This window comes from Pithys albifrons, chromosome 21, assembly GCF_047495875.1.
Source record: "Pithys albifrons albifrons isolate INPA30051 chromosome 21, PitAlb_v1, whole genome shotgun sequence".
Classification (NCBI taxonomy): Eukaryota; Metazoa; Chordata; class Aves; order Passeriformes; family Thamnophilidae; genus Pithys; species Pithys albifrons.
In genome coordinates, this window is record NC_092478.1 from 11,496,357 (window position 1) to 11,515,362 (window position 19,006).

Consider the following 19,006-nt stretch of genomic DNA (forward strand, 5'->3'; position numbering starts at 1 on the left):
CATCTGTCATTGGACACTGTTGGAACTGCCTGTGGTCTGACTTGGTGTGGTGACTGCTATATATCCAGAACATCTCCAGGAGAGAAGTCTTCCCCTCCACCTCCTTTCACTGGAACAAGGGGAGACAAGCATTTAGCAATATGGCTTCAAAAGTTGGAAAGCTTAATGTTTTCATGTGAAGTTAATGAATGTCTCATTCATTTCCCTGCTTGAGCCCTGTCTGTTGTTATGGGTGTGACCCAGGATGTACATGGGACTGTCACTGTGGCAGAACACAGGACTGCAGCAGCACTCCAGGAACAGCGATCCTGTACCTGCCCAGGACGCAGCTTCACCCAACTTTCCTGCTTCCCACAGCTTCCATGTCAGGTCCAGGTGAAGGACCACAGTCAGTCTGGAATGCTTCCACACAGTCAGGAAAAAGCTGTCTTAGCAAAATCTCTGCAAAGTCCGCTGCATACACTCATTAGATACTAAGTACTTGAGCCAGGGAAGGGAGAGGAACAGGCACAGCTCTTGTGTGTCTTTAGAGATTTGTGCTGGGTGGCTCTGGTGAAGCAGCTTGGGCTGATGGATGTGCAGAAGAACATGCCACTGCTTGTGGATGTGGTTAGTGGTGGACAGGCAGAGGCTGGTCTAGGTGGTGTTTCTGGCCTCTGCCTGCAGTTGTGCAGCACTTGGTGGTTGCTGGGTTCAGCTCTTTGTCAGGTCAACACAGGGATGACAGTTCTTTGCTTGAAGATGGGGAAGCTGAGGTTCACAGGAACATTTGCTGATTTTAAAGGAAATACATTGTGTTTCACATGGCTGAAGATCTCTCTACTGCAAGGAAAACTTGCATTGCAAACACATTCTTTTCCTCTGGGTAAGTCTGTATTTTCTTTAATTGCAAGGGAATCCAGCTGCTCTCCAGATGCAGACCAAAGGAGTCACTTGTTTTGGTGGTAGGTTGGAGTCCAATGGAAGCAGAAAAAGCAACTGCTTGGATTTCTGCAGCTTTTGCTGGTTTTCCTATTTCAGAAGGATAGGAGAGGAATGGAGACCCCTCTCCTCTGTGGCACAGGCACTGTTGGGGTGGCTCTGAGAGCCACCCTGCTTTGGGAAAATGACGTGAAATGAAGATACCTGCACACAAATAAAGGGGAGCAGGCGCTTCCTTTAAGTACACCAGGATGAGTGGCCAGGTCACACCTCCTGAACTTATTTCTGGTGCTGTTTCTGTAACACACCAGAGCCATAATGCTCTGTGGTGCCAATATTTCATATACTTATTTAGTGCAAGAGGAAGGACTTTAGCAAAAAAATACTTAATGAGGAAAGGAAACACATGTATGGGAGGGGATGTGATGTGTTCAGGTCACCTCACAAGCTAGTGGCAGAGTTAAGGCAGGCAAGTCATATCTGGTGGGGCCACACCACTGTGATGGACTCCCAGCATCCATCTACAGCCCTTGCCACTGCCCCAGCATTCCTGCACTTGGACTGCCTCTGCCTGGCAGGGGCAGGGCACCTGTGAAACAGGCTGCAGCTCTCCTTACTGCCAAGCCAGGAGCCAGCTAGGCAGGGAGTATGTAAAAGTTTGGAAGAACGAGAGACAGGCCGCAGGGGAATGGTGCGTTTCTGAAGGCAGCGCGCTTCTCGTCTCTGCTTCTTACAGTCAGCAAAAGTAGCAGTTTTAACCTGGCTTTTGATGCTTTTTTGCATTCACAACAAGCTCCAACAATAACATTCACTTTATTTTAGCTCTTCCCCAGAAATGGATCTTTCTGTTTCCCCTGCTTGCCTGTATTCAGGCAGTGGAGAGACCCTTAACAGCATATGTTGAATAACAGTCACTAGTTTGTCTCTTCAGTCCCAGAGGTGTGCCAGGCACATTTGATTGCTGGAACTCGCCCAAATTCCTGTCTGCACCCCTAATTGGGAAACAGGGATGGGGATGAGCAGGGAGCTCCAGAGGTGTAAATATGTCAGTCAACCACAGGGCGTCATCTGTGCTTTGTACAAATACAGTTAAGGACATGCCGAGCAGGAAGCATCACTTTAACTAGCACATGCTCCTTCCCCAGCTCTGGAACTAGTGTTCCCCAGTACTGCTGCTTTTCACAGACTGGCTGGCAAACTGTCCAGGAAGGTGCCATACCTCAGCATCTGCCTCAGCATGTTCCTCAAAATCCACAAAGGCTGTGTCCATGTCAGCAGAGATGAGGTTCCCTTTCGGATCTGCTGAGAAAGTGATGCATGTGTTCCCAATAGGTAAAGAGAATCAGCACCACGCTGTCCTCCCTCATCATTCCAGGGCATGGATGTTATGCCTGGGATGGCTTTGTGTAACTGTACCATTAATGATAAAAGTACAGACTTCTCCATCTTTGAATGTGACACCTCCAGAGCTGTCAGACCTTCCTGTCTCGTTCAGGTATGTGGGCAGATGTGTAATGGTGCAGAAACTGCAGAGCAGTGTAGCCTCCCTTGCCTGAAACTTTTTATTAAAAAGGCCTTGCTTGGGAGCTGCTAGATTTTAGTGCCTGCAGAAGTGGTTGTGGTGTGGAGGATAGTGGATGGGGCTGTTTAAGTAAAGTAGATACTTTGAATAACAAGTTTTTAGCTGTTTCAACATATTCATTTGCACCTGCAAATTGTTTACACAGTATGGGAAGCTTCAGTGGAGGTGGCTGAGCTCACACAGCATCTGCTGTAGCTCCCGAGGTGTCTGGAAATACACCCAGTATTACATCCCTATTGCCTCTGGTTAGGAGCCATTTCTCTGTCTTTAAGACTGGGACTTGAAAAAATGTCCCAGGTGACTTCAGTGCTTTTTGAAGCAGATATTTCAGTCTTCTAATTTTTATAAAATAAAGGTGGGATGAAAGTGTTTATCACTTCCCTCCAGTAAAGGGCTTGGAGAACTCTCTTGTGTGTGACTTGTAACAGTAGTTTCCAGCAGATGGACATGACACCCAGGGGCACTGTGTGTAATTCCCTATGTATGTAATCTGTCCTATTAATGTGAATAGTTCCAAATTCAAACTGGTTATTACACTGGGTAAAGCTTGAATTGAATGGTCAGCACAACATGAGAAAATTGCTCTGGGTTCACCCATTCTAATGCATAGCCTTTAAAATTAGTTACTCTTTAAATTGAAAGAATATCTGTAACAGCAGGCAAGGACTAGTATAAGAAGTAAGGGAAGATGCATTTGCCCAAGGTTGCTTTGGGAGCACTCCTGGGAGGAGTGGGTTTGGGGACAGGTGTACTGTACCAGGAGTGGGACTTGGCCAGGCTCAGCATGCATTTTTTCCCTAGAGAGAGTTCTTGGTTGCTTACTTCTTGGGTTTTTTTTCTTTCTTTTCCTCTGTCTGTCTGTCTCTTATGGTCTTGATAGTGGAAATGAGAGACCTTTGCCTCTCGAACCTACCTGATCTTCCACTAGCAATAGCACCGATAGCTTCCTCCCTCAGTGACAGAGCAAGGATGCTCAAAGAGGCCAGAACAAAACTTCCCTGTTCCCACCTTTCTAACCCTGTTTTTTGCCACACTGGCTCTTAGTTCAGAAGTTTTCCGTGCTGCTTTGCATTAGTAGGTGTGAAGCACTGTGGCAGTTAAATGCCACCCTGACGCCAGATCCTGTCACATCTTGGAAGATGAGCAGGGTCAGGCCTGGTTAGTACTTGGGTGGGAGACCTCCTGGGAATACCATACCGGGTGCTGTAGGTTCTGGTCCTGAGGACTTCACTGTCACCATCCAGGCTCACTCAGCCGTGGCAGATGATCCTCAGGAGTTGAAGGGTGGGGCCAGTTCTGTGCAGGCTGTGCCTGACCTAAAAATCCCAGTGCAGGCTCGAGGGACACACCCACATAGGTAGAGCCCTCCCCAAGTGTTCCTTTGCGAAGCCTGGCCATGATGATGATGATGTGAAGTACTTCAACTGTGAGATGTATATAAACCTCAGCTGAACAGGTCAGCTGGTGCTTGAGAGCAAGATTTAGAAGAAATAGAGGGTTTGTACCCACTTCATGGGTAGGAAACTGAGAAACAGAAACACTGAGGCCAGATATGTGGAATGTCAGCTGTTGTTTCCTCACTGCAGAGTGTGAGTTTATGAACCTAACAATGTTCTTTTGACAGTTATGTGAGTGGGATAATACCTAAATAGGAAAATGAGATGACAGGTTTCACAGCTTCCCTGTTGAGGGTGTTTGGAATAAAAAAATCCCTCAGTTTTGCATGCTCTGTTAGGAGGAAATGTCAGAAGCACAGAAGCACACAGTTAGAGATGGCGAGGTTTCCCAGCTGTGGATCCAGTCCTGCAGAGGTGCCCAGGCAGGTGCCCAGGTAGGTGCCCAGGTACCTCTGGAGCAAATTTGGGATGCACAAAGAAGAGTGATAAAAGAGACCAAAATTGAAATTTGATGGTCCACTGAGATTCTAGAGGAACCTGCCGTCCCATTTTCTGGCAGTACTTGTTATCTAATGAACATGTAGAGCTCTAAAAATCCCTGCTGTGCCCTGGATGAGATGTCATGCTGCTGGCTTATGTGTCTGAGCCCAAGTGCACTGAGGACAGAGCCCTGGTGCTGGAGACACTGCACTCCTCCTGTTGCAGGTCGTGTTCACAGCTCTGACTTCTGTTCCTGCTTCTGGCATAGCATTTCTGGTTGCCCAGAAAAAGTGGTGGATGCCCAATCCCTGGACACATTCAAGGTTAAGTCAGATGGGGCTGGTCTGTTGAAGACATCTCCGCTCATTGCAGGGAGGTTGCACTGGGTGGCCTGTAAAGGTCCCTTCTCACCCAAACCATTCTCTGATTCATTTGCCACCTCCAGTATTGCCCTTTGAGGAAGGTGGCAACTGACCAAACCATTAGCATAAATGGAAAAAATTGCAAAAGTTGCTTGGTCATGAGCATACTGATGTCTTACCAGGACAAGCTCGAGCTTGTTGCCATGTGAGATGATTTCAGCTGGTTTGGAGCTGTAGGATTTTCTTCCTTCTCTTGAGCACAGAAGCATTCAGTTTTTGGATCAAAGCCAAGCAAAAGCTTTCATCTTGCCTGACTGTTGTACTTAAGTCCCTTGGTGTGGGAATGCTCTGTGACACTCGGATCAAACTGACACCAAGGACTTTCTGCCTGGCAGCCCCCTCACTCTGCACTGCAAACAACCCAGGGGACTTGGTTAGAATTTGTGTGGCAGCAGAAATCTTTGCTCCCAGTTAGTAAGTGTTGAAGCTGGCAACCTATGTGTTTCAAGGACAAAATAAAGGCTATTTACATCCTCTAAAAGGCAATAGTTTGCATTGTAACATCCCCAGGATGTTTTTGGTGCCCTGCTGGTGTCCCGTTGGGGAAGCAAGCTGCTGGATCACTTTGGCTTGTCCATGCAGCAGAGCAGGGTGAGGAATGGGACATCCAGCAGGAACAACCCTCATGGTTCCGGAGTAGTGAGGACCAGGACACACAAAGCTGGCCATCAGAACAGCCTCAAAGCTCTTTCTCGATTTTGGCACACTATAGAAATTGGTAAATAAATGTCTTTATCCTCTTTTGCATGTTTTCTGGAAGTGAGATGAACAGAGTTACCTACATGAAGCTGTGGGATGTCCGGAGCTCTGCCCTCCTCTCAGGGAAGAGGTGGAAGTGGTGGGTTGGTACTGAAACGTGGATGATTTCTCATTTTGCTCTGTATTTATTACCTTATTCTGCCTCACTGAGTCTGTCTAAAAAGGTTCTTCCCCCAGAGGGTGGTGGGCACTGCCCAGGCTCCCCAGGGCAGTGGGCACAGCCCCAAGGGTGCCAGAGCTCCAGGAGGGTTTGGATGATGCTCTGGGGCACAGGGGGTGACTCTTGGGGCTGGGCCTGTGCAACACTGAGGGTTGGACTCCATGATCCTTGTAGGTCCCTTCCAGTTTGGCATATTCTGTGATTTTGTGATACTGTGTTATTGTTACAGAACTGATGGGTTGGGCTCTGCTTGGATTTACAGCATTTAACAGCTTCCTGGGCAAATCACTGTCCCCCATGGCTTATTTGATGCTATTTAGATGAATTTGTTGAGCCTTCAGCCAGAGTTTGTTTCATTAAAATTTGGACTGTACTTTTCAGTCCAGCTGCCTAGTGGAGCCAGTGTCCAAGATTGGTATTTCAATCACTTTGTGTGTGTTCTTTGTGAAGTAATTGAATTGGGAGAAGCAGGTTACTTAAGCAAATGCAATGGCCCCTGTAACACTTCACAGGACCTGTTAAACACATAAACTCAAACATGTTCAACATGTCCCAGGAATCACAAATGCAACAGGCAAATCAACCTTCCTGCCCCTGAGGAAAAGGCTGGTCTTCTTGGGGCAGCTCCTCCAGTGCAGCTGCTGCCGGACAGAAACGTGATAATAGCTCTGTCCACCAGGAAATACTCCATCTTGCATCATATACCTAACCCAAAATAGTATTTACACTGGTATTTAATGAACTGCATCCAGGCCCACATCACCTGGACAAAGCAGGAGTATCATCTACTCTGTTTATAGAGAGAGAAATAAGTTGTGATCTCTTCTTGCTGCCATTTAGGAGTCATTAGTGGACTTGGGCACACCCGGGACATGCCCACTGTGGGTGGGATGGGTTGGTGAGCACAGGACCCCGAAGCAGGCAGAGCTCAGCAGCAGTTATTTTGAGCCCTAGCTTCTCCATGCCAAGCAGTCAGCTTGGGTTTGGGAGTGGTTTTCTGATGCAAGGGGCTGTCTGATCAGGAAATGGTATTTTGCTACAATTATTTGCTACACTGGTCTTTCCAAGGTAACATCATATTAATGCACAAACTTACCCCCTCTCCCTGTGTCTAGTTTTCATGCCATGTAAGCTCTTCTTATTCAGTAAAAAACATTGGTTTATGAAGCTAAACATCAAAATGCAGAAGCAGAACCTTCAGTGTCCCCAGTGTTCAGTGTGTTTGCTCAGGGTTATTTTCATGCCACACACAATTGAGGTTATTGCGGAGAGCAAAATGAAGTGTTTGTTATTCAGTTCATTTTGGGTTTCCAGTACTGTCATTGTCTCAGGGAAGTGGTGCCTGAGGATTTGGAGGGGATGAGGAATTTATTACACGATATCTGGGGCTGTACAGAAACAGTTGCCAAAGGTCTTGCTGAAGGAGAAGGAAAGGATACTGTATGGAAGAGCCAAGAGTGGACATGGATACATGGGGGTACTTGCCTACAGTGCCAGGGCACTGATGTAAGAGCAGTGATGCTCGGGTTTATGTTCTCAGAGTCCTGGGCTGCATCTCACCTCTGAGCTAAGTGTGTAGGTTTCCACTGGGACCTCTGCTATGTTCTTACTGGCTGGATCTGCATCTGAGGTTCCTTACACCAAGTAGATTTAACTGAGATTATGCATTTCTTAGTCTGGAACTAAACTGTTTCTATAATTTGCCAAACTAAAATCCAAAGTCCAGAGAATCTTAGAGTAACATATGCCTTTATTCCAGGGTCTGCATCTGTTTTTCTGGTCTGTTAATACATTAAGAGTTCTATAAAACAGTCAATAATTTGTATTAAAAGGTTTAGCTGCAGATATTGAACTACTTAGTCACAACAAATCAGAAGCAAATGGCATGGTGTTATTCTTAAAAAGATTTCTGTTACCTTAGTATGTGTTTTCCATGTAATCCCTTCTTCAGTGTATGTGTTACACTGACCATCTCTTACAGAACTGTCTGGCTCTTCTGCTCTAGAGGTGGAGGCAGCAGCTCACAGATGCATAGAGTGCCTGCTCTGCATCTCCAAAGTCCTAGGTTAGTGCCAAGGCTGTTCTGTCAACCTCCATCTCAAGTCCAGGAGAACAAAATTTGGGTTTAGATTAGAGTGGGAAAATGGAAACAAAAGAGATTAGAAAAGCCTAAGTAAAGTGTTTGAAGAAATTGTGTGATAGAAATTATTCAAGTTAAGTCAAAGACCTCGGGCAGTTTCCATGTAAGGTCACCAGGTCTGGTCACAGGCATCCAAATGAATTTCTGAGTCTCATGCAGTTCCGTGTTGTCCTCCACAATCTGTATCAGTTCTGCTACAGAAATTGATGCAATCAGTATGTAAAAAGCAGAACAGTATCAGGCTGTGGAACAGCATGGGAAGCCCAGGAGGTTGGCTGGATAAGGGGGCTCATCTCATTCTTTGCACTGAGGTCTGTGCTAACCATGTACTGACAGAGGGTGGGTCTGGTTCTCTCTGCCTCTAAAACAAACCTCTGTCCTCCCCTTCTGTCTCTTTGCAGAGCTTCCTTCCTCGGAACACTTGAGTGTGGCTGATGCGACATGGCTTGCCCTCAACGTGGTGTCTGGGGGAGGTGGCTTCTCCAGCTCCCAGCCCATTGGAGTGACCAAAATTGCCAAGTCAGTAATAGCACCACTAGCTGACCAAAACATCTCAGTGTTTATGCTCTCCACCTATCAGACAGACTTCATCCTGGTAAGAGAAAATGAGGGGAAATGGCAGAGTTACTGCCACCGATGAGATTTCAGTTGGGCATTTCTGGGAAAGAGCTGTTTGGGGAGCAGCAGAAGTACCAAAGTCTGGTTTCCCCAGAGCTCCATCTCTTGTAGTTAGGGTTTTCCCATGGGATGAATCTTTTGTTGTCATGGGTTGTCTGGCGTCTAGTCAGAGTGCTGTGCCCACACTGCAGTCTCTCCTGCAGTGGTGGTTCTGGCAGCATTTCCCACTATCACTCAGATTTTGATTTTCTGAAAGTCAGAGGAACATAGTGTCTGCTGTCAGGTTGGCTAGTGATGGCCAAGAGGCTCCAAAGTTGTTTAGGGGATAGACAGACCATCTTTCTGTCTCACACAGGTGTGTGTGCATGCACACGGGTCACGACCTTATCTTCTTGGGAAACAAGGCTGAAGAACAGACAGTGCTGAGTTCTTGAAGGGATGCTGGAAAAGACGTGAAGCATCTCCCTCTTAGAAATCTCCACACTCTTTTCACAGTCTTAAAAGCATTCTGATCCTTAATCCTGCTGATACTCGCAGTGATATTACCAAGTGTGCTTCTCTAAGACACACACAGAGATGGTAATTATCCTTACACCCCACCTGACTCAAGCAGGAGTCATGTGTCCACTTCGCTGTGCCCTTGAGAACATGTACCCTCCACTACAGTGTCCTGTCACTTCTGGTGCTCACCTTCACCATATAATCCTGTTGTCACCTCCAGGTGCGTGAGCGAGACCTGCCCTTCGTGATGCACACGCTGGCTGCCGAGTTCACCATCCTCAGAGTAGTGAATGGGGAGACAGTGGCTGCCGATGACTTTGGGATAACAAATGGATTTGTCAAACCAAAACTAGGTAAGGACTAACATAGGCTCAGCTTCCCAGAGAGTTGGTCTCCATGGCACAGGGGGTGGAAGTCCTGCCTCCTAGCTTACTCCAGCATTGGGGTATCTTAGTTTAGAGGAAAACTAAGATATTTATATGGACCAGAAAAAAGGGCCTCCCCAAAAAAATCACCACAACCTTGAAATTAAGGGGGTTTAATCAGAAAATTTATAGAAAGGAATAACAGTTCTTAACTACAACTATATATCTATACATATATATAACCAAAACTAGAACAGAACAAACAACTACACTGTAACCAAAAACCCCACAAACCCTTTAAACAAAACTTGAGTTTCTTGCCTCAGTTCCCCTTGGTGCAATTCTATTTCCGGACAGCAGGGGCCGCTGCCGCGCCTCGGCTGGGTCAGCAGGGGCCGTGGGGCTGCTCCGAGTAACTCCCGTGCAGTGGAGGCCACTAAAGGGGATGGGGTGGAACTCTCTCCGCGGGCAATGCAGGGACTCCTCCTTGTCCTCCACGTGAACAAAAATGCAGGGGATAGGGAAACGGTTGTGATGGTCCCGAGCCACTCGTCTGGAGATGGTGTTAGCCCTCTGGAGTCTGCAGCAGTTCCAGGTGTCTCTCTGTCGGACGGGCAGCACAGAGTGCGCAGAGCTGGGAGGAAAAGTGGAATCAGGGCAGCTCCTCCCCAGCACTTCCACCAGCACAGCAACGGTGACTCCCCTCCAGCAGCTGTTAAACCAAAGTGAAGCCTCTTTCCTCCTCTCCTCACCTGCCCCCCCAGCAATCAGGCTGGAATTCGAAGCCATTTTCCATCTTTTTTTAGCTGAGCCGAGAGTAGGTAGTGGGGGCAGGGCTGTAGCTCTCACAGTCTCATCTCTCCCTTAATAAGGGAAAGAAAAAATTTCCATCGAGATTTCAAACCTGTAGCACTGGAGGAATGTTTATTCTGTTGTAAGGTAATAATCTTACAAGCCTATCTCAGTACAACCAAGGATTTGAGGAGGTTCTTAACTTTCTGAGCAGCGCTGATGTTTTGTTGAATTTTGCCCTTTTAATGCTTGTTTCACATCTCTAGAGGAGGTCATGCCTTTTGCAGGATAGAAGGTTAAAGTACAATCCATTGCAGTTGCAAAAATATTGTCTGTAGCCCATATTTCCGTGTTTCAACATTCCAGAGGAAAATGGTTTCTGTAAAAGTTTGTTGCAGTATTGCAGTGATGCACATAGAAGATTGTTGTTGAACTTTGACACTTCAGTGCCAGTTAGGATCAAGGCCACAGTGAGCCCAGGGCTGTACAACAAAACCTTTGGAAGTTTGCAGTCTAGAGGAACAAGCATCGAGACGAAGGGCGCAATTAGGAAAAGGAAGAACTTAAATACATATGTTTGCCTAGAGAACTGTGTGTAACTTTTTGCCCATAACCAAAAAAAAGTGAGGATCACTTTTTACAAAGTGACACTCAGTTTCATCACTCGAGAGCTATAAATCTTGTTTAAGAAAATGAGCCTTAAACAAAAAAAGCATCAAGGAAGGGCACAGTGAAGCATGTGTTGATTATGCACAGGTATGCAGTTTGCTGTGTGCTCTGTTTATTAGTTGCATGCCTAAATACTGGCTGCTTCTGAACCACTGGCTGCAATGTGTTTGCCAAACTGCTGCATGGCAGCTGGTTTTTAATTTTTCTGGATATTATGGCAAAATAGTCCTCCAGAAATGAAGGGAAGGAGGATGGACTGCCCGCAACCACTGTGGAGAAATGTCTTCTGTAGCCCTGCCTTTTAAATGGTGGAAGCTTGAATTTTTGTCCACTTTTCAGTTCGTCTTGGGACCTCCTTTAGCTTGCCCCTCGTGTCATGTGGCCTGAAAACCCCTAGGATTAGAGAGCTGGGCAGGGCAATACCATCCTGTGCACCAGGGAGAGCACCACAAGAACATTTTGTCCACAGGTCCCTCAGTCTCTGTCTGAGAGCCAACAGGTCTTCAGCAGCGAGGCACTGCCCTGCAGATCCTGTCAGCGTTCTCTGGGGCTGCTGCCGGTGCATGGGGAGCACGGCGGGCAGACGGGAGGGGGCTGCAGGCGTGGCTTCATCCTTGTGTGTGTCTGTGTGTCTCTTTCAGTTCAGAGGCCTGTCATTCATCCCCTTTCCAGTCCGAGTAATATGTTCTGCGTCACCAGTCTGGATCCAGATACCCTTCCCACTGTTGCTACACTCCTAATGGATGTCATGTTTTACTCCAATGGGTAGGTCCCCAGGGACATGGGCTCCCAGGACAGGTGTGGCTGGCATCTGGAGACACAGATTTGTTTTGCTCCTGTGGGATGTCCAGGGTTCTGCTGTGGCCTTGTGCTGCTCCAGTGCTCTGCACTGGGGGAGGGAGGTTTCACAGGCTCAAGAGGGTGATAGGTGGAAGCCAAACAGGCAATTGAGGGTGCCCAAAGACATCTGCTGGTTTTGGAAAGCTGAGCCTTTCCAGAGTGAAGTTAAGAGTAGCCATGTGATCAGTGTGCTGCATATCTGCACAAGGCCAGAGCGTGTACAGCAGGCTGGGCTGCTGCCCCTTGGTGCCTGTGACTCCTGCCCCACAGCCTCCTGTGAGGGTACCCTGGGGCTGGGACGGCAGAGGTTTGTCAGTTGTGGAGAGTGGCTGGTTTTCCCCCTGCAAAATAAAAAAAATAAAAGCAATATAATGTGACAGGACTTAATGTCACTTCCCTAAGTCAGTGTGTGAACATTTCTGGTTTCACTGGCTATATCTGCTTTAAAGCCTTCCTGTGCTCATCTAGCCACAGTTAATGTTCTTCTCTTTGTTTCTTCAGAGTAAAAGACTCGGTGGTGGGCAACGAAGACTCGGGACATATTCGCTTTTTCTCCTTTTCTCTCATCGAGGGTTACATCTCCTTGGTCATGGATGTGCAGACACAGCAGAGGTGAACATTGATCTCAGGGTAACCTGGACCTCAAAAAAAGCACCTGGGATATTTTCAAAGGAGCAGGAAGCAGCTTAGACTCCCTCACATGAATTATTGGGACACTCGTTACATTGGTGTCATGGGCCTGTACACCCTGTCACTTTTCTGAGTGAAATCTGGCATGTTAGTTCTGGCATTGTAATTTTGGACTTGTCTGTCCAAGCCCTGAGTGAAATCACAAGTCAGGTTGATGTAGAGTTATCTAACTTTCAAAAGAGGAACACTGGTGCAAAGTGATTTTGGCATTTTTATTTTATTGTTCATTAGCTGTGCTTTTAAGAGCAAAACCCCAAAAGAAAATCTGGTGTAGGTATTTGAAATTTGACTGCTAAAAGCCAAAATCAGGATGGGGATTTCAGTGATGCTGTCTTCCTGCTTTGCTTTTACACAAGGCTGGGCTTGGTTTGGAGTTCTGTTACAATGATTATGTCCTGAATGACCCCTATGCAGTGGGAGCCCAGGACACGTTTGTCTGGTAAGGAGGGAGTCAGCTGGGGACCAAACATCAGCCTCTATGTGCATGTGTGTGCGTGTGTGCGTGTGTGTGCGTGTGTGTGTGCGCGTGTGTGTGTGTGCTGTGTGTGTGTGCGCGTGTGTGTGTGTGTGCGTGTGTGTGTGCGTGTGCTGTGTGTGCGTGTGTGTGTGTGTGTGCTGTGTGTGCGTGTGTGTGTGCATGTGCATGTGCGTGTGTGCGCGTGTGTGTGCGTGTGTGTGTGCGTGTGTGTGCGTGTGTGTGTGCTGTGTGTGTGTGCGTGTGTGTGCGTGTGTGTGTGCGCGTGTGTGTGTGCTGTGTGTGTGTGCGTGTGTGTGCGTGTGTGTGCATGTGCATGTGCGTGTGTGCTGTGTGTGTGTGCGTGTGTGTGCGTGTGTGTGTGTGCTGTGTGTGTGTGCTGTGTGTGTGCGTGTGTGTGCGTGTGTGTGTGTGTGTGCGCGTGTGCTCTGTGTGTGTGTGCTGTGTGTGCATGTGTGTGTGCGTTTGCGTGTGTGTCTGTGTGTGTGTGTGTCTGTGTGTCTGTGCGTGTGTGCATGTGTGTGTCCGTGTGTGTGTGCATGTGTGCACGTGTGTGTGCGTGTGTGCGCGTGTGTGTGTCTGTGTGTGTGCGCGCGCGTGTGTGCGTTTGTGCGTGCGTGTGTCTGTGTGTGTATGCGCGTCTGTGTGTGTGTGTACGCGTGTGTGTGTGTCCGTGTGTGTGTGCGTGTGTGCACGTGTGTGCGCATGTGTGTGCGTGTGTGTGTGTGCACGTGTGTGTGTGCGTGTGTGAGTGTGTACGTGTGTGTGTGCGTGTGTGTGTGCGTGTGTGCATGTGTGTGCGTGTGTGCGCACACATCTGTGTGTGCACGTCTGTGTGTGCGTGTCTGTGTGCGTGTCTGTGTGTGCGTGTGTGTGCGTGTTTGTGCATGTGTGTGTGTGCGCGTGTGTGTGTGCACGCGTGTGCGCGTGTGTGCGCGCGTGCGTGTGTCTGCGCGCGTGCGTGTGTGTGCGCGCGTCTGTGCGTGCGTCTGTGTGTGCGCGTCTGTGTGTGTGTGTGCACATGTGTGTGCGTGTGTGCCTGTGTGTGCATGTGTGTGTGTGTCTGTGTGTGTGTTTGTGCGTGTGTGTGTGTGCGTGTGCGCGCGCGCGTGTGTGTGTCTGTGTGCGTGTGAGTGTGTGTGCGTGTGCGTGTGTCTGTGTCTCTGCGTGCGCGTGTGTGTGTGTGCGCGTGTGTGTGTGTGCGTGTGTGAGTGTGTGTGTGTTTCTGTTTCTGCTGCTGCACAGCACAGCGCTGTAGGCTCTGAGGTGTGGAGAGGATGCTGTACTGAGACACAATGCTTGGATTTCCTTTTGACACACAGTGCAGAACTTGGGTTTGGTTCTCAGGGATAAGTTCCCTGCCCCAGGGACTTGTTTTTCAAACTATTAATTGCCCTCTTGAAACTTTTTTTTACCTTATTGGAGTAAACCTTTATCTGCCTTCAAGAGAGGCCAGAGGGCTGGAGCTTCAGCCTGGAGCATGGGAAACCTGGGAGGCCAATTCTTCTCTGCCACAGGCTGCCTGATTGACCTTGGGCAAGTCTCTTAACCACTGGTGTCCTTTCCCCTGCCAAGAAACAGATTTCTGCAGAGATGCCAGGGACCTCCTGGGGATGGTATGGAAAAAAGCACTGAGTGTGCTCAGACACAGAAACAGTGGTCACTGTTCACATTCCTGAGAGCAGGTATGGAAACATCTTCCATCCGTAGGTGTTTCCCAATGCAGCTCAAATGAAGCCTTCACAGTCTCAACGCTTGTAAAGCTGGGGCACAGCCTGTTTCTCAGAAATCTTCTCCCGTGCCTCCCCGGGTGTCTGTGTCCACCCCCAGCAGGGGATGCTGATTTACTGTAGGACACCTGGACAGGCAGGCAGGGGCATCTGCCCCACTTGCCTTGAGTTTTCCCACTTTGCCTAAGCTGCTGCCCTGCTATTGTTGGCTTCAAACCTTGCAGGGATGCAGGAAGAGCAGATCCCCACAGGCAGAATCTGACACACTGCTGTGTTTTAATTGCCGTGTTTGGTGTTCCTTTGCTTTTATAGATTTCCTAATAATTTGTTGTTTACAAGTGCATCTGGTGAACTCTGGAAGATGGTGCGGATTGGCGGGCAGCCTCTTGGCTTCGGTAGGTGACATTTGGGGCATCAGTTGGTGGGCAGGCAGGCAGGCAGTCACCTCAGGGCCTTCGAGGTGTGTGGAAAAATGCATTTGGAGCTGAGGCTTAACATGACTTTGTGAGCTGAGATTTTCAAACAGGAGTAGTCTGACTCCTACCTATTGAGTTGGACATTTAAATACACTCCTGAAAGCACTACATGCTTGACAGCTCCAGCTAAATTGCATTCATCTGCTGGACTTTGGAGGTGTCTACTGCAGGGGCTTTGATTAAAGAGGAAAACTGAACAAAGGTGGCATGGAAACGCATTGCGGGTTAGTGAAATCAGTGGTCAGAAGGCACTGTCATACTCCAGTGCAGAGCTCAGGTTAATTCTGTGACTTTGGTAGATATAGTGTAGATTTACAGCGATTCAAGTGGGAGTCCTGTTGACAGACATTTCACATTCAGTGCTGCACATGTTTTCTCTTCTCAAAAAAATGTTGATCCTAAGCAGCCCAGAGCAAGTGCTCCGTGTCTGGAGGAGTGTTCGTGTTATTTCTGTGCCCCCTGCAATTTTAAGGGCCTGATCTTCAGGAAACACAGGGGCTCCTTCCCGTGGGCTCTGAACCAGTTACGAAGTACAAGCTTCAAGAAGATTTCTGAAAAACATTTGGCTAAGTTTTATATTTAATTGCTACTTCTACACCAGACAACCAACAGTAGCAGGAAGGAAATTTTCATGTACCTTCCCTTTAAGCATCTTAAAGGCAAAATATGTAGAAATGTCATTGATGGCACATCAGGACACTGACCAGGTCCCTACATATGCAGTGTTTAAATACGTTAACTTAAAATCAAGTTGAAATGTTGAATTTGGACCAGTGAAACTCAAGGTTTCATCTAAAAACAATGTATCATTTGATCGGGAACAAACAAGACAGATGTACCATTGAAATTCCATTTAGTTCCCAGAAAGCCAACCAAATAGCCCAAACAGCCAGCCTAATCCTGGGCTGCATCCAAAGGAGTGTGGCCAGCAGGTCAAAGAAGAGGATTCTCCCCCTCTGCTCTCCTCTTGTGAGACCCCACCTGGAGCACTGAGCACAGGTTTGGTGTCCCCAACATAAGAGGGATTTGGAACTATTGGAGCCGATCCAGAAGGGGAGCATGAAGTTGATAAGAGGACTGGAGCACCTCCCCTGTCGAGACAGGCTGGAAAAGTTGGGGCTGTTCAGCCTGGAGAAGAGATGGTTGTGTAGAGAGAGACCTCACATCAACCTTCCAGTGTCTAAAGGGTCCTCTAGGAAGCCAGAGAGACAAGGAGTAGTGGGTTCAAACTGAAAGAGTGTAAATTTGGGTTAGATATTAGGAAGAAGTTTTTCACTGTGAATGTGGTTACCCAGGAAAAAGTGTTGATGTCCCAGCACTGACAATGTTCAAAGTCAGCTTGGATAGAGCCTTGAGCAGCCTAGTCTGGTGGGAGATATCCTTGCCCATGACAGAGGGGTTTGGGTGATCTTTAATGTCCATTCCAACCCCTTAATGTTCTATGATGATTCTGTGATGAAATTGTCATGAAATCCTGTCTCAGGGGGTCTGGTGGGTTGTGGCCTTTGGGGATCTGCATTTCTCTGTAGCAAAAAGAAGGTAGTCAAATTAAATGTGCAATGTATTGTGGTGGCCCAAAAGCCTATTCTGGGAGAAAGAACACATTTTATTTACAGAGATTCCTTCTCGTTGGAGTTTGTGAAGACAAACTTCCCTGTGTAACTATGGAGCTGGTGAGCTCTGGGAGTTCTGTGAGCCCCTACAGACAATGATTGATTTTTTTATCTATCTCCCCATAGATGAATGTGGAATTGTTGCTCAGATTTCTGAGCCTTTGGCTGCAGCTGACATCCCAGCCTACTACATCAGTACTTTTAAGTTCGATCACGCATTGGTGAGTATGAAGACAGCTTCTTTTAATTAGGGCAGATCTTTTCCCTGGGAGAAAACTCATGACGAGAATGTTATTTCCATCTGGATAGCCTGTTGGAAAGCCTTTGCTTTGAGATAGCCCAGCAGACACCTCTTTCTAGCCTCCTCCTGGTTGTCTCTCTCCTGGGTCAGAGGCTCCTGAACCAAGCCCAGCTCTCCCCAAAGGCAAAGCCAAGTTAAGGAGTGTCGTTCTGGAAAAAGGCTGCTCTCAGTCCTTGAAGACCTGCAGCAATGAAGAATTCACAGCCTCCCTGAGCAATCTCTCTAACTGCATCCCTGTCTTTTATTAGAAAGAGCCACAAACCCTCTCCCATTTTCGTGCATAGTTGCAAGCTCCAGACTCAGGACAGTGCTGTGAAAACCCACCCGTAAGGGGAAGGTGCTTCTTTAGGTGCTTCTTTCCATTTAAGCTTGGGCCATCCCAGGTGTGTGGGGAGCATTTTGTAGAGTCTTCCAATAGCAGACCCCTGTCTTCATCTCTTGGTGCCTGCATGGCCCTAACCTTTGAGACCCATCTAATAGCTCTGCTGTCCCTGCATCCTCCTCCTCACGATGCAGACCTTTGATAAACCAGCAATAATTGCCAGCACAGCAAGGGAAGGCAAGTTTGAAGAAAACAAGTTTGTTGCCATGTTTGTTCTCACGAGTGCCCCTAAGCAGTTGCAGCACAATCATCAACATGAGAGCCTTACCACCCTTGCAGAGTTCTCTTCTCTTTTATATAGATGGGTGTTTTACTTTCTAGGCCTACCTCTGCTCTTCCTTTGGCTCTATAGGACACCCTCAAAAATGAGTAATTTCCCTGGAAAGGGAAAATTGTTGTGCCCGTAGCCAGAAAGAGGATGGCATTTGTCTTGGAGCCCCTTTCCCTGGTCCTGAGGAAAGGAGTCAGTAACCCATATGCCAACAGACCTACAAAACTCAGCTTCTTTATGCTATTTGATTGGGTTTTTTCTTAACTGTGCCCTTTACTGTGTTATACTTTGCCTTTCATCACTCCACATTCACTGCTCTAGGCTCTACCTTTGACCTGTAAAAGCTCCAGTGAGTTCAGGGGAGGTTTGAGAGGGTGGGTAATTACATTGGTTTTTCAGAGTTGGTGTGAGCCATGTGCAGCTGATAGGTCATGTGCATAAAGAGAAAAAGTAAATATTATTTCAGATAGCAAAGGTCAAAGTGTTGTATATGTTTGTCTTATTTTCTTGGATATTAACTGTGCTGATAAGGTAAGCTAATAAAACACCATTTAGAAATCAGTGCTGTTAGCTTTACCCTACACTGCTGCCCATTGTGTGGCCCCAAGCGCCCACTCCCTGTGCAGCACAAGGTGCAGTGCTGCTTCCAGGTGTCAAGCCATATCTGGAGAGCTCAGCCCTGTCAGTTAGAAGAGGTATTTCACTGAAGACTTGTGCCATACCATAGCGATGGCTCTGCAGCAGCCCCACCTTGTGCAGTGCCTCATTCTGCTGCCCCAGGCCCTCAGCTCCTGCCTCCAGCTGCCAGAGCATTATGGGGCCACACACTGAGGTCTGCAAATCTTCCCTACTCAAACCAGTATTTTGGTGTTTTTCCTTGCAACTTACAATTTTCTTTATGTATAGTTTTAAACGCCTTTTCCCCTGGACAGTGCTGTTTTAGCTGTCAAACCCTTCCATTCTTTGGAAGGTGCATTTCAAGCCCTCCTTTGCCTGACTTTGCTCTGAGCTCACTGGCTGGGTTTGGTGCTTGTTGGTTCTAGGATCGTTTTGTTGGCCAAGACTCTGACCTAGATTTTGTCATGTTTTCCCTTACTTTGCTACCCAGTTACCTTGACTTCTAGTGACATTTCTCAAGGTCTAAGTGCATCTTGAACCCTTTGTCTAAATCCTCCCTTTCTTTCTTTAAGGTCAAGGTGTTGACCTGTTGTCAGTAATTTAGAACATTTTATAAAAGCTTGTTGCTCCCTTTAATCTGTGTTTTTTCTCTACTGTGCATCTTAAGGTGGTTTTTGTCACTTAATTTTTATTTGACCTGATGTCTTCCTGCAATGCTGTAGCTGTAGATGTTTGCCCTGGAAATCAGGACTTGTGCTTGAGATGAAATCAAAAGAAAGAGTGTTGGAGATGGGAACCTCCAGA

At 47.5% G+C, this 19,006-nt stretch overlaps 1 protein-coding gene across 2 annotated transcripts in view; it reads left to right on the forward strand.

Annotated features, from left to right (window-relative positions):
- Positions 1 to 19,006, forward strand: part of CASTOR2 (cytosolic arginine sensor for mTORC1 subunit 2) — a 142,511-nt gene that overhangs the window by 110,328 nt on the left and 13,177 nt on the right. For both annotated transcript variants that reach the window (XM_071574763.1, XM_071574764.1), the window contains exons 3-8: positions 8,263 to 8,456; positions 9,201 to 9,333; positions 11,448 to 11,571; positions 12,148 to 12,258; positions 14,854 to 14,936; positions 16,757 to 16,851. In XM_071574763.1, coding sequence (XP_071430864.1) covers positions 8,263 to 8,456; positions 9,201 to 9,333; positions 11,448 to 11,571; positions 12,148 to 12,258; positions 14,854 to 14,936; positions 16,757 to 16,851 — 740 coding nt within the window. The remainder of the gene's footprint in view (positions 1 to 8,262; positions 8,457 to 9,200; positions 9,334 to 11,447; positions 11,572 to 12,147; positions 12,259 to 14,853; positions 14,937 to 16,756; positions 16,852 to 19,006) is intronic.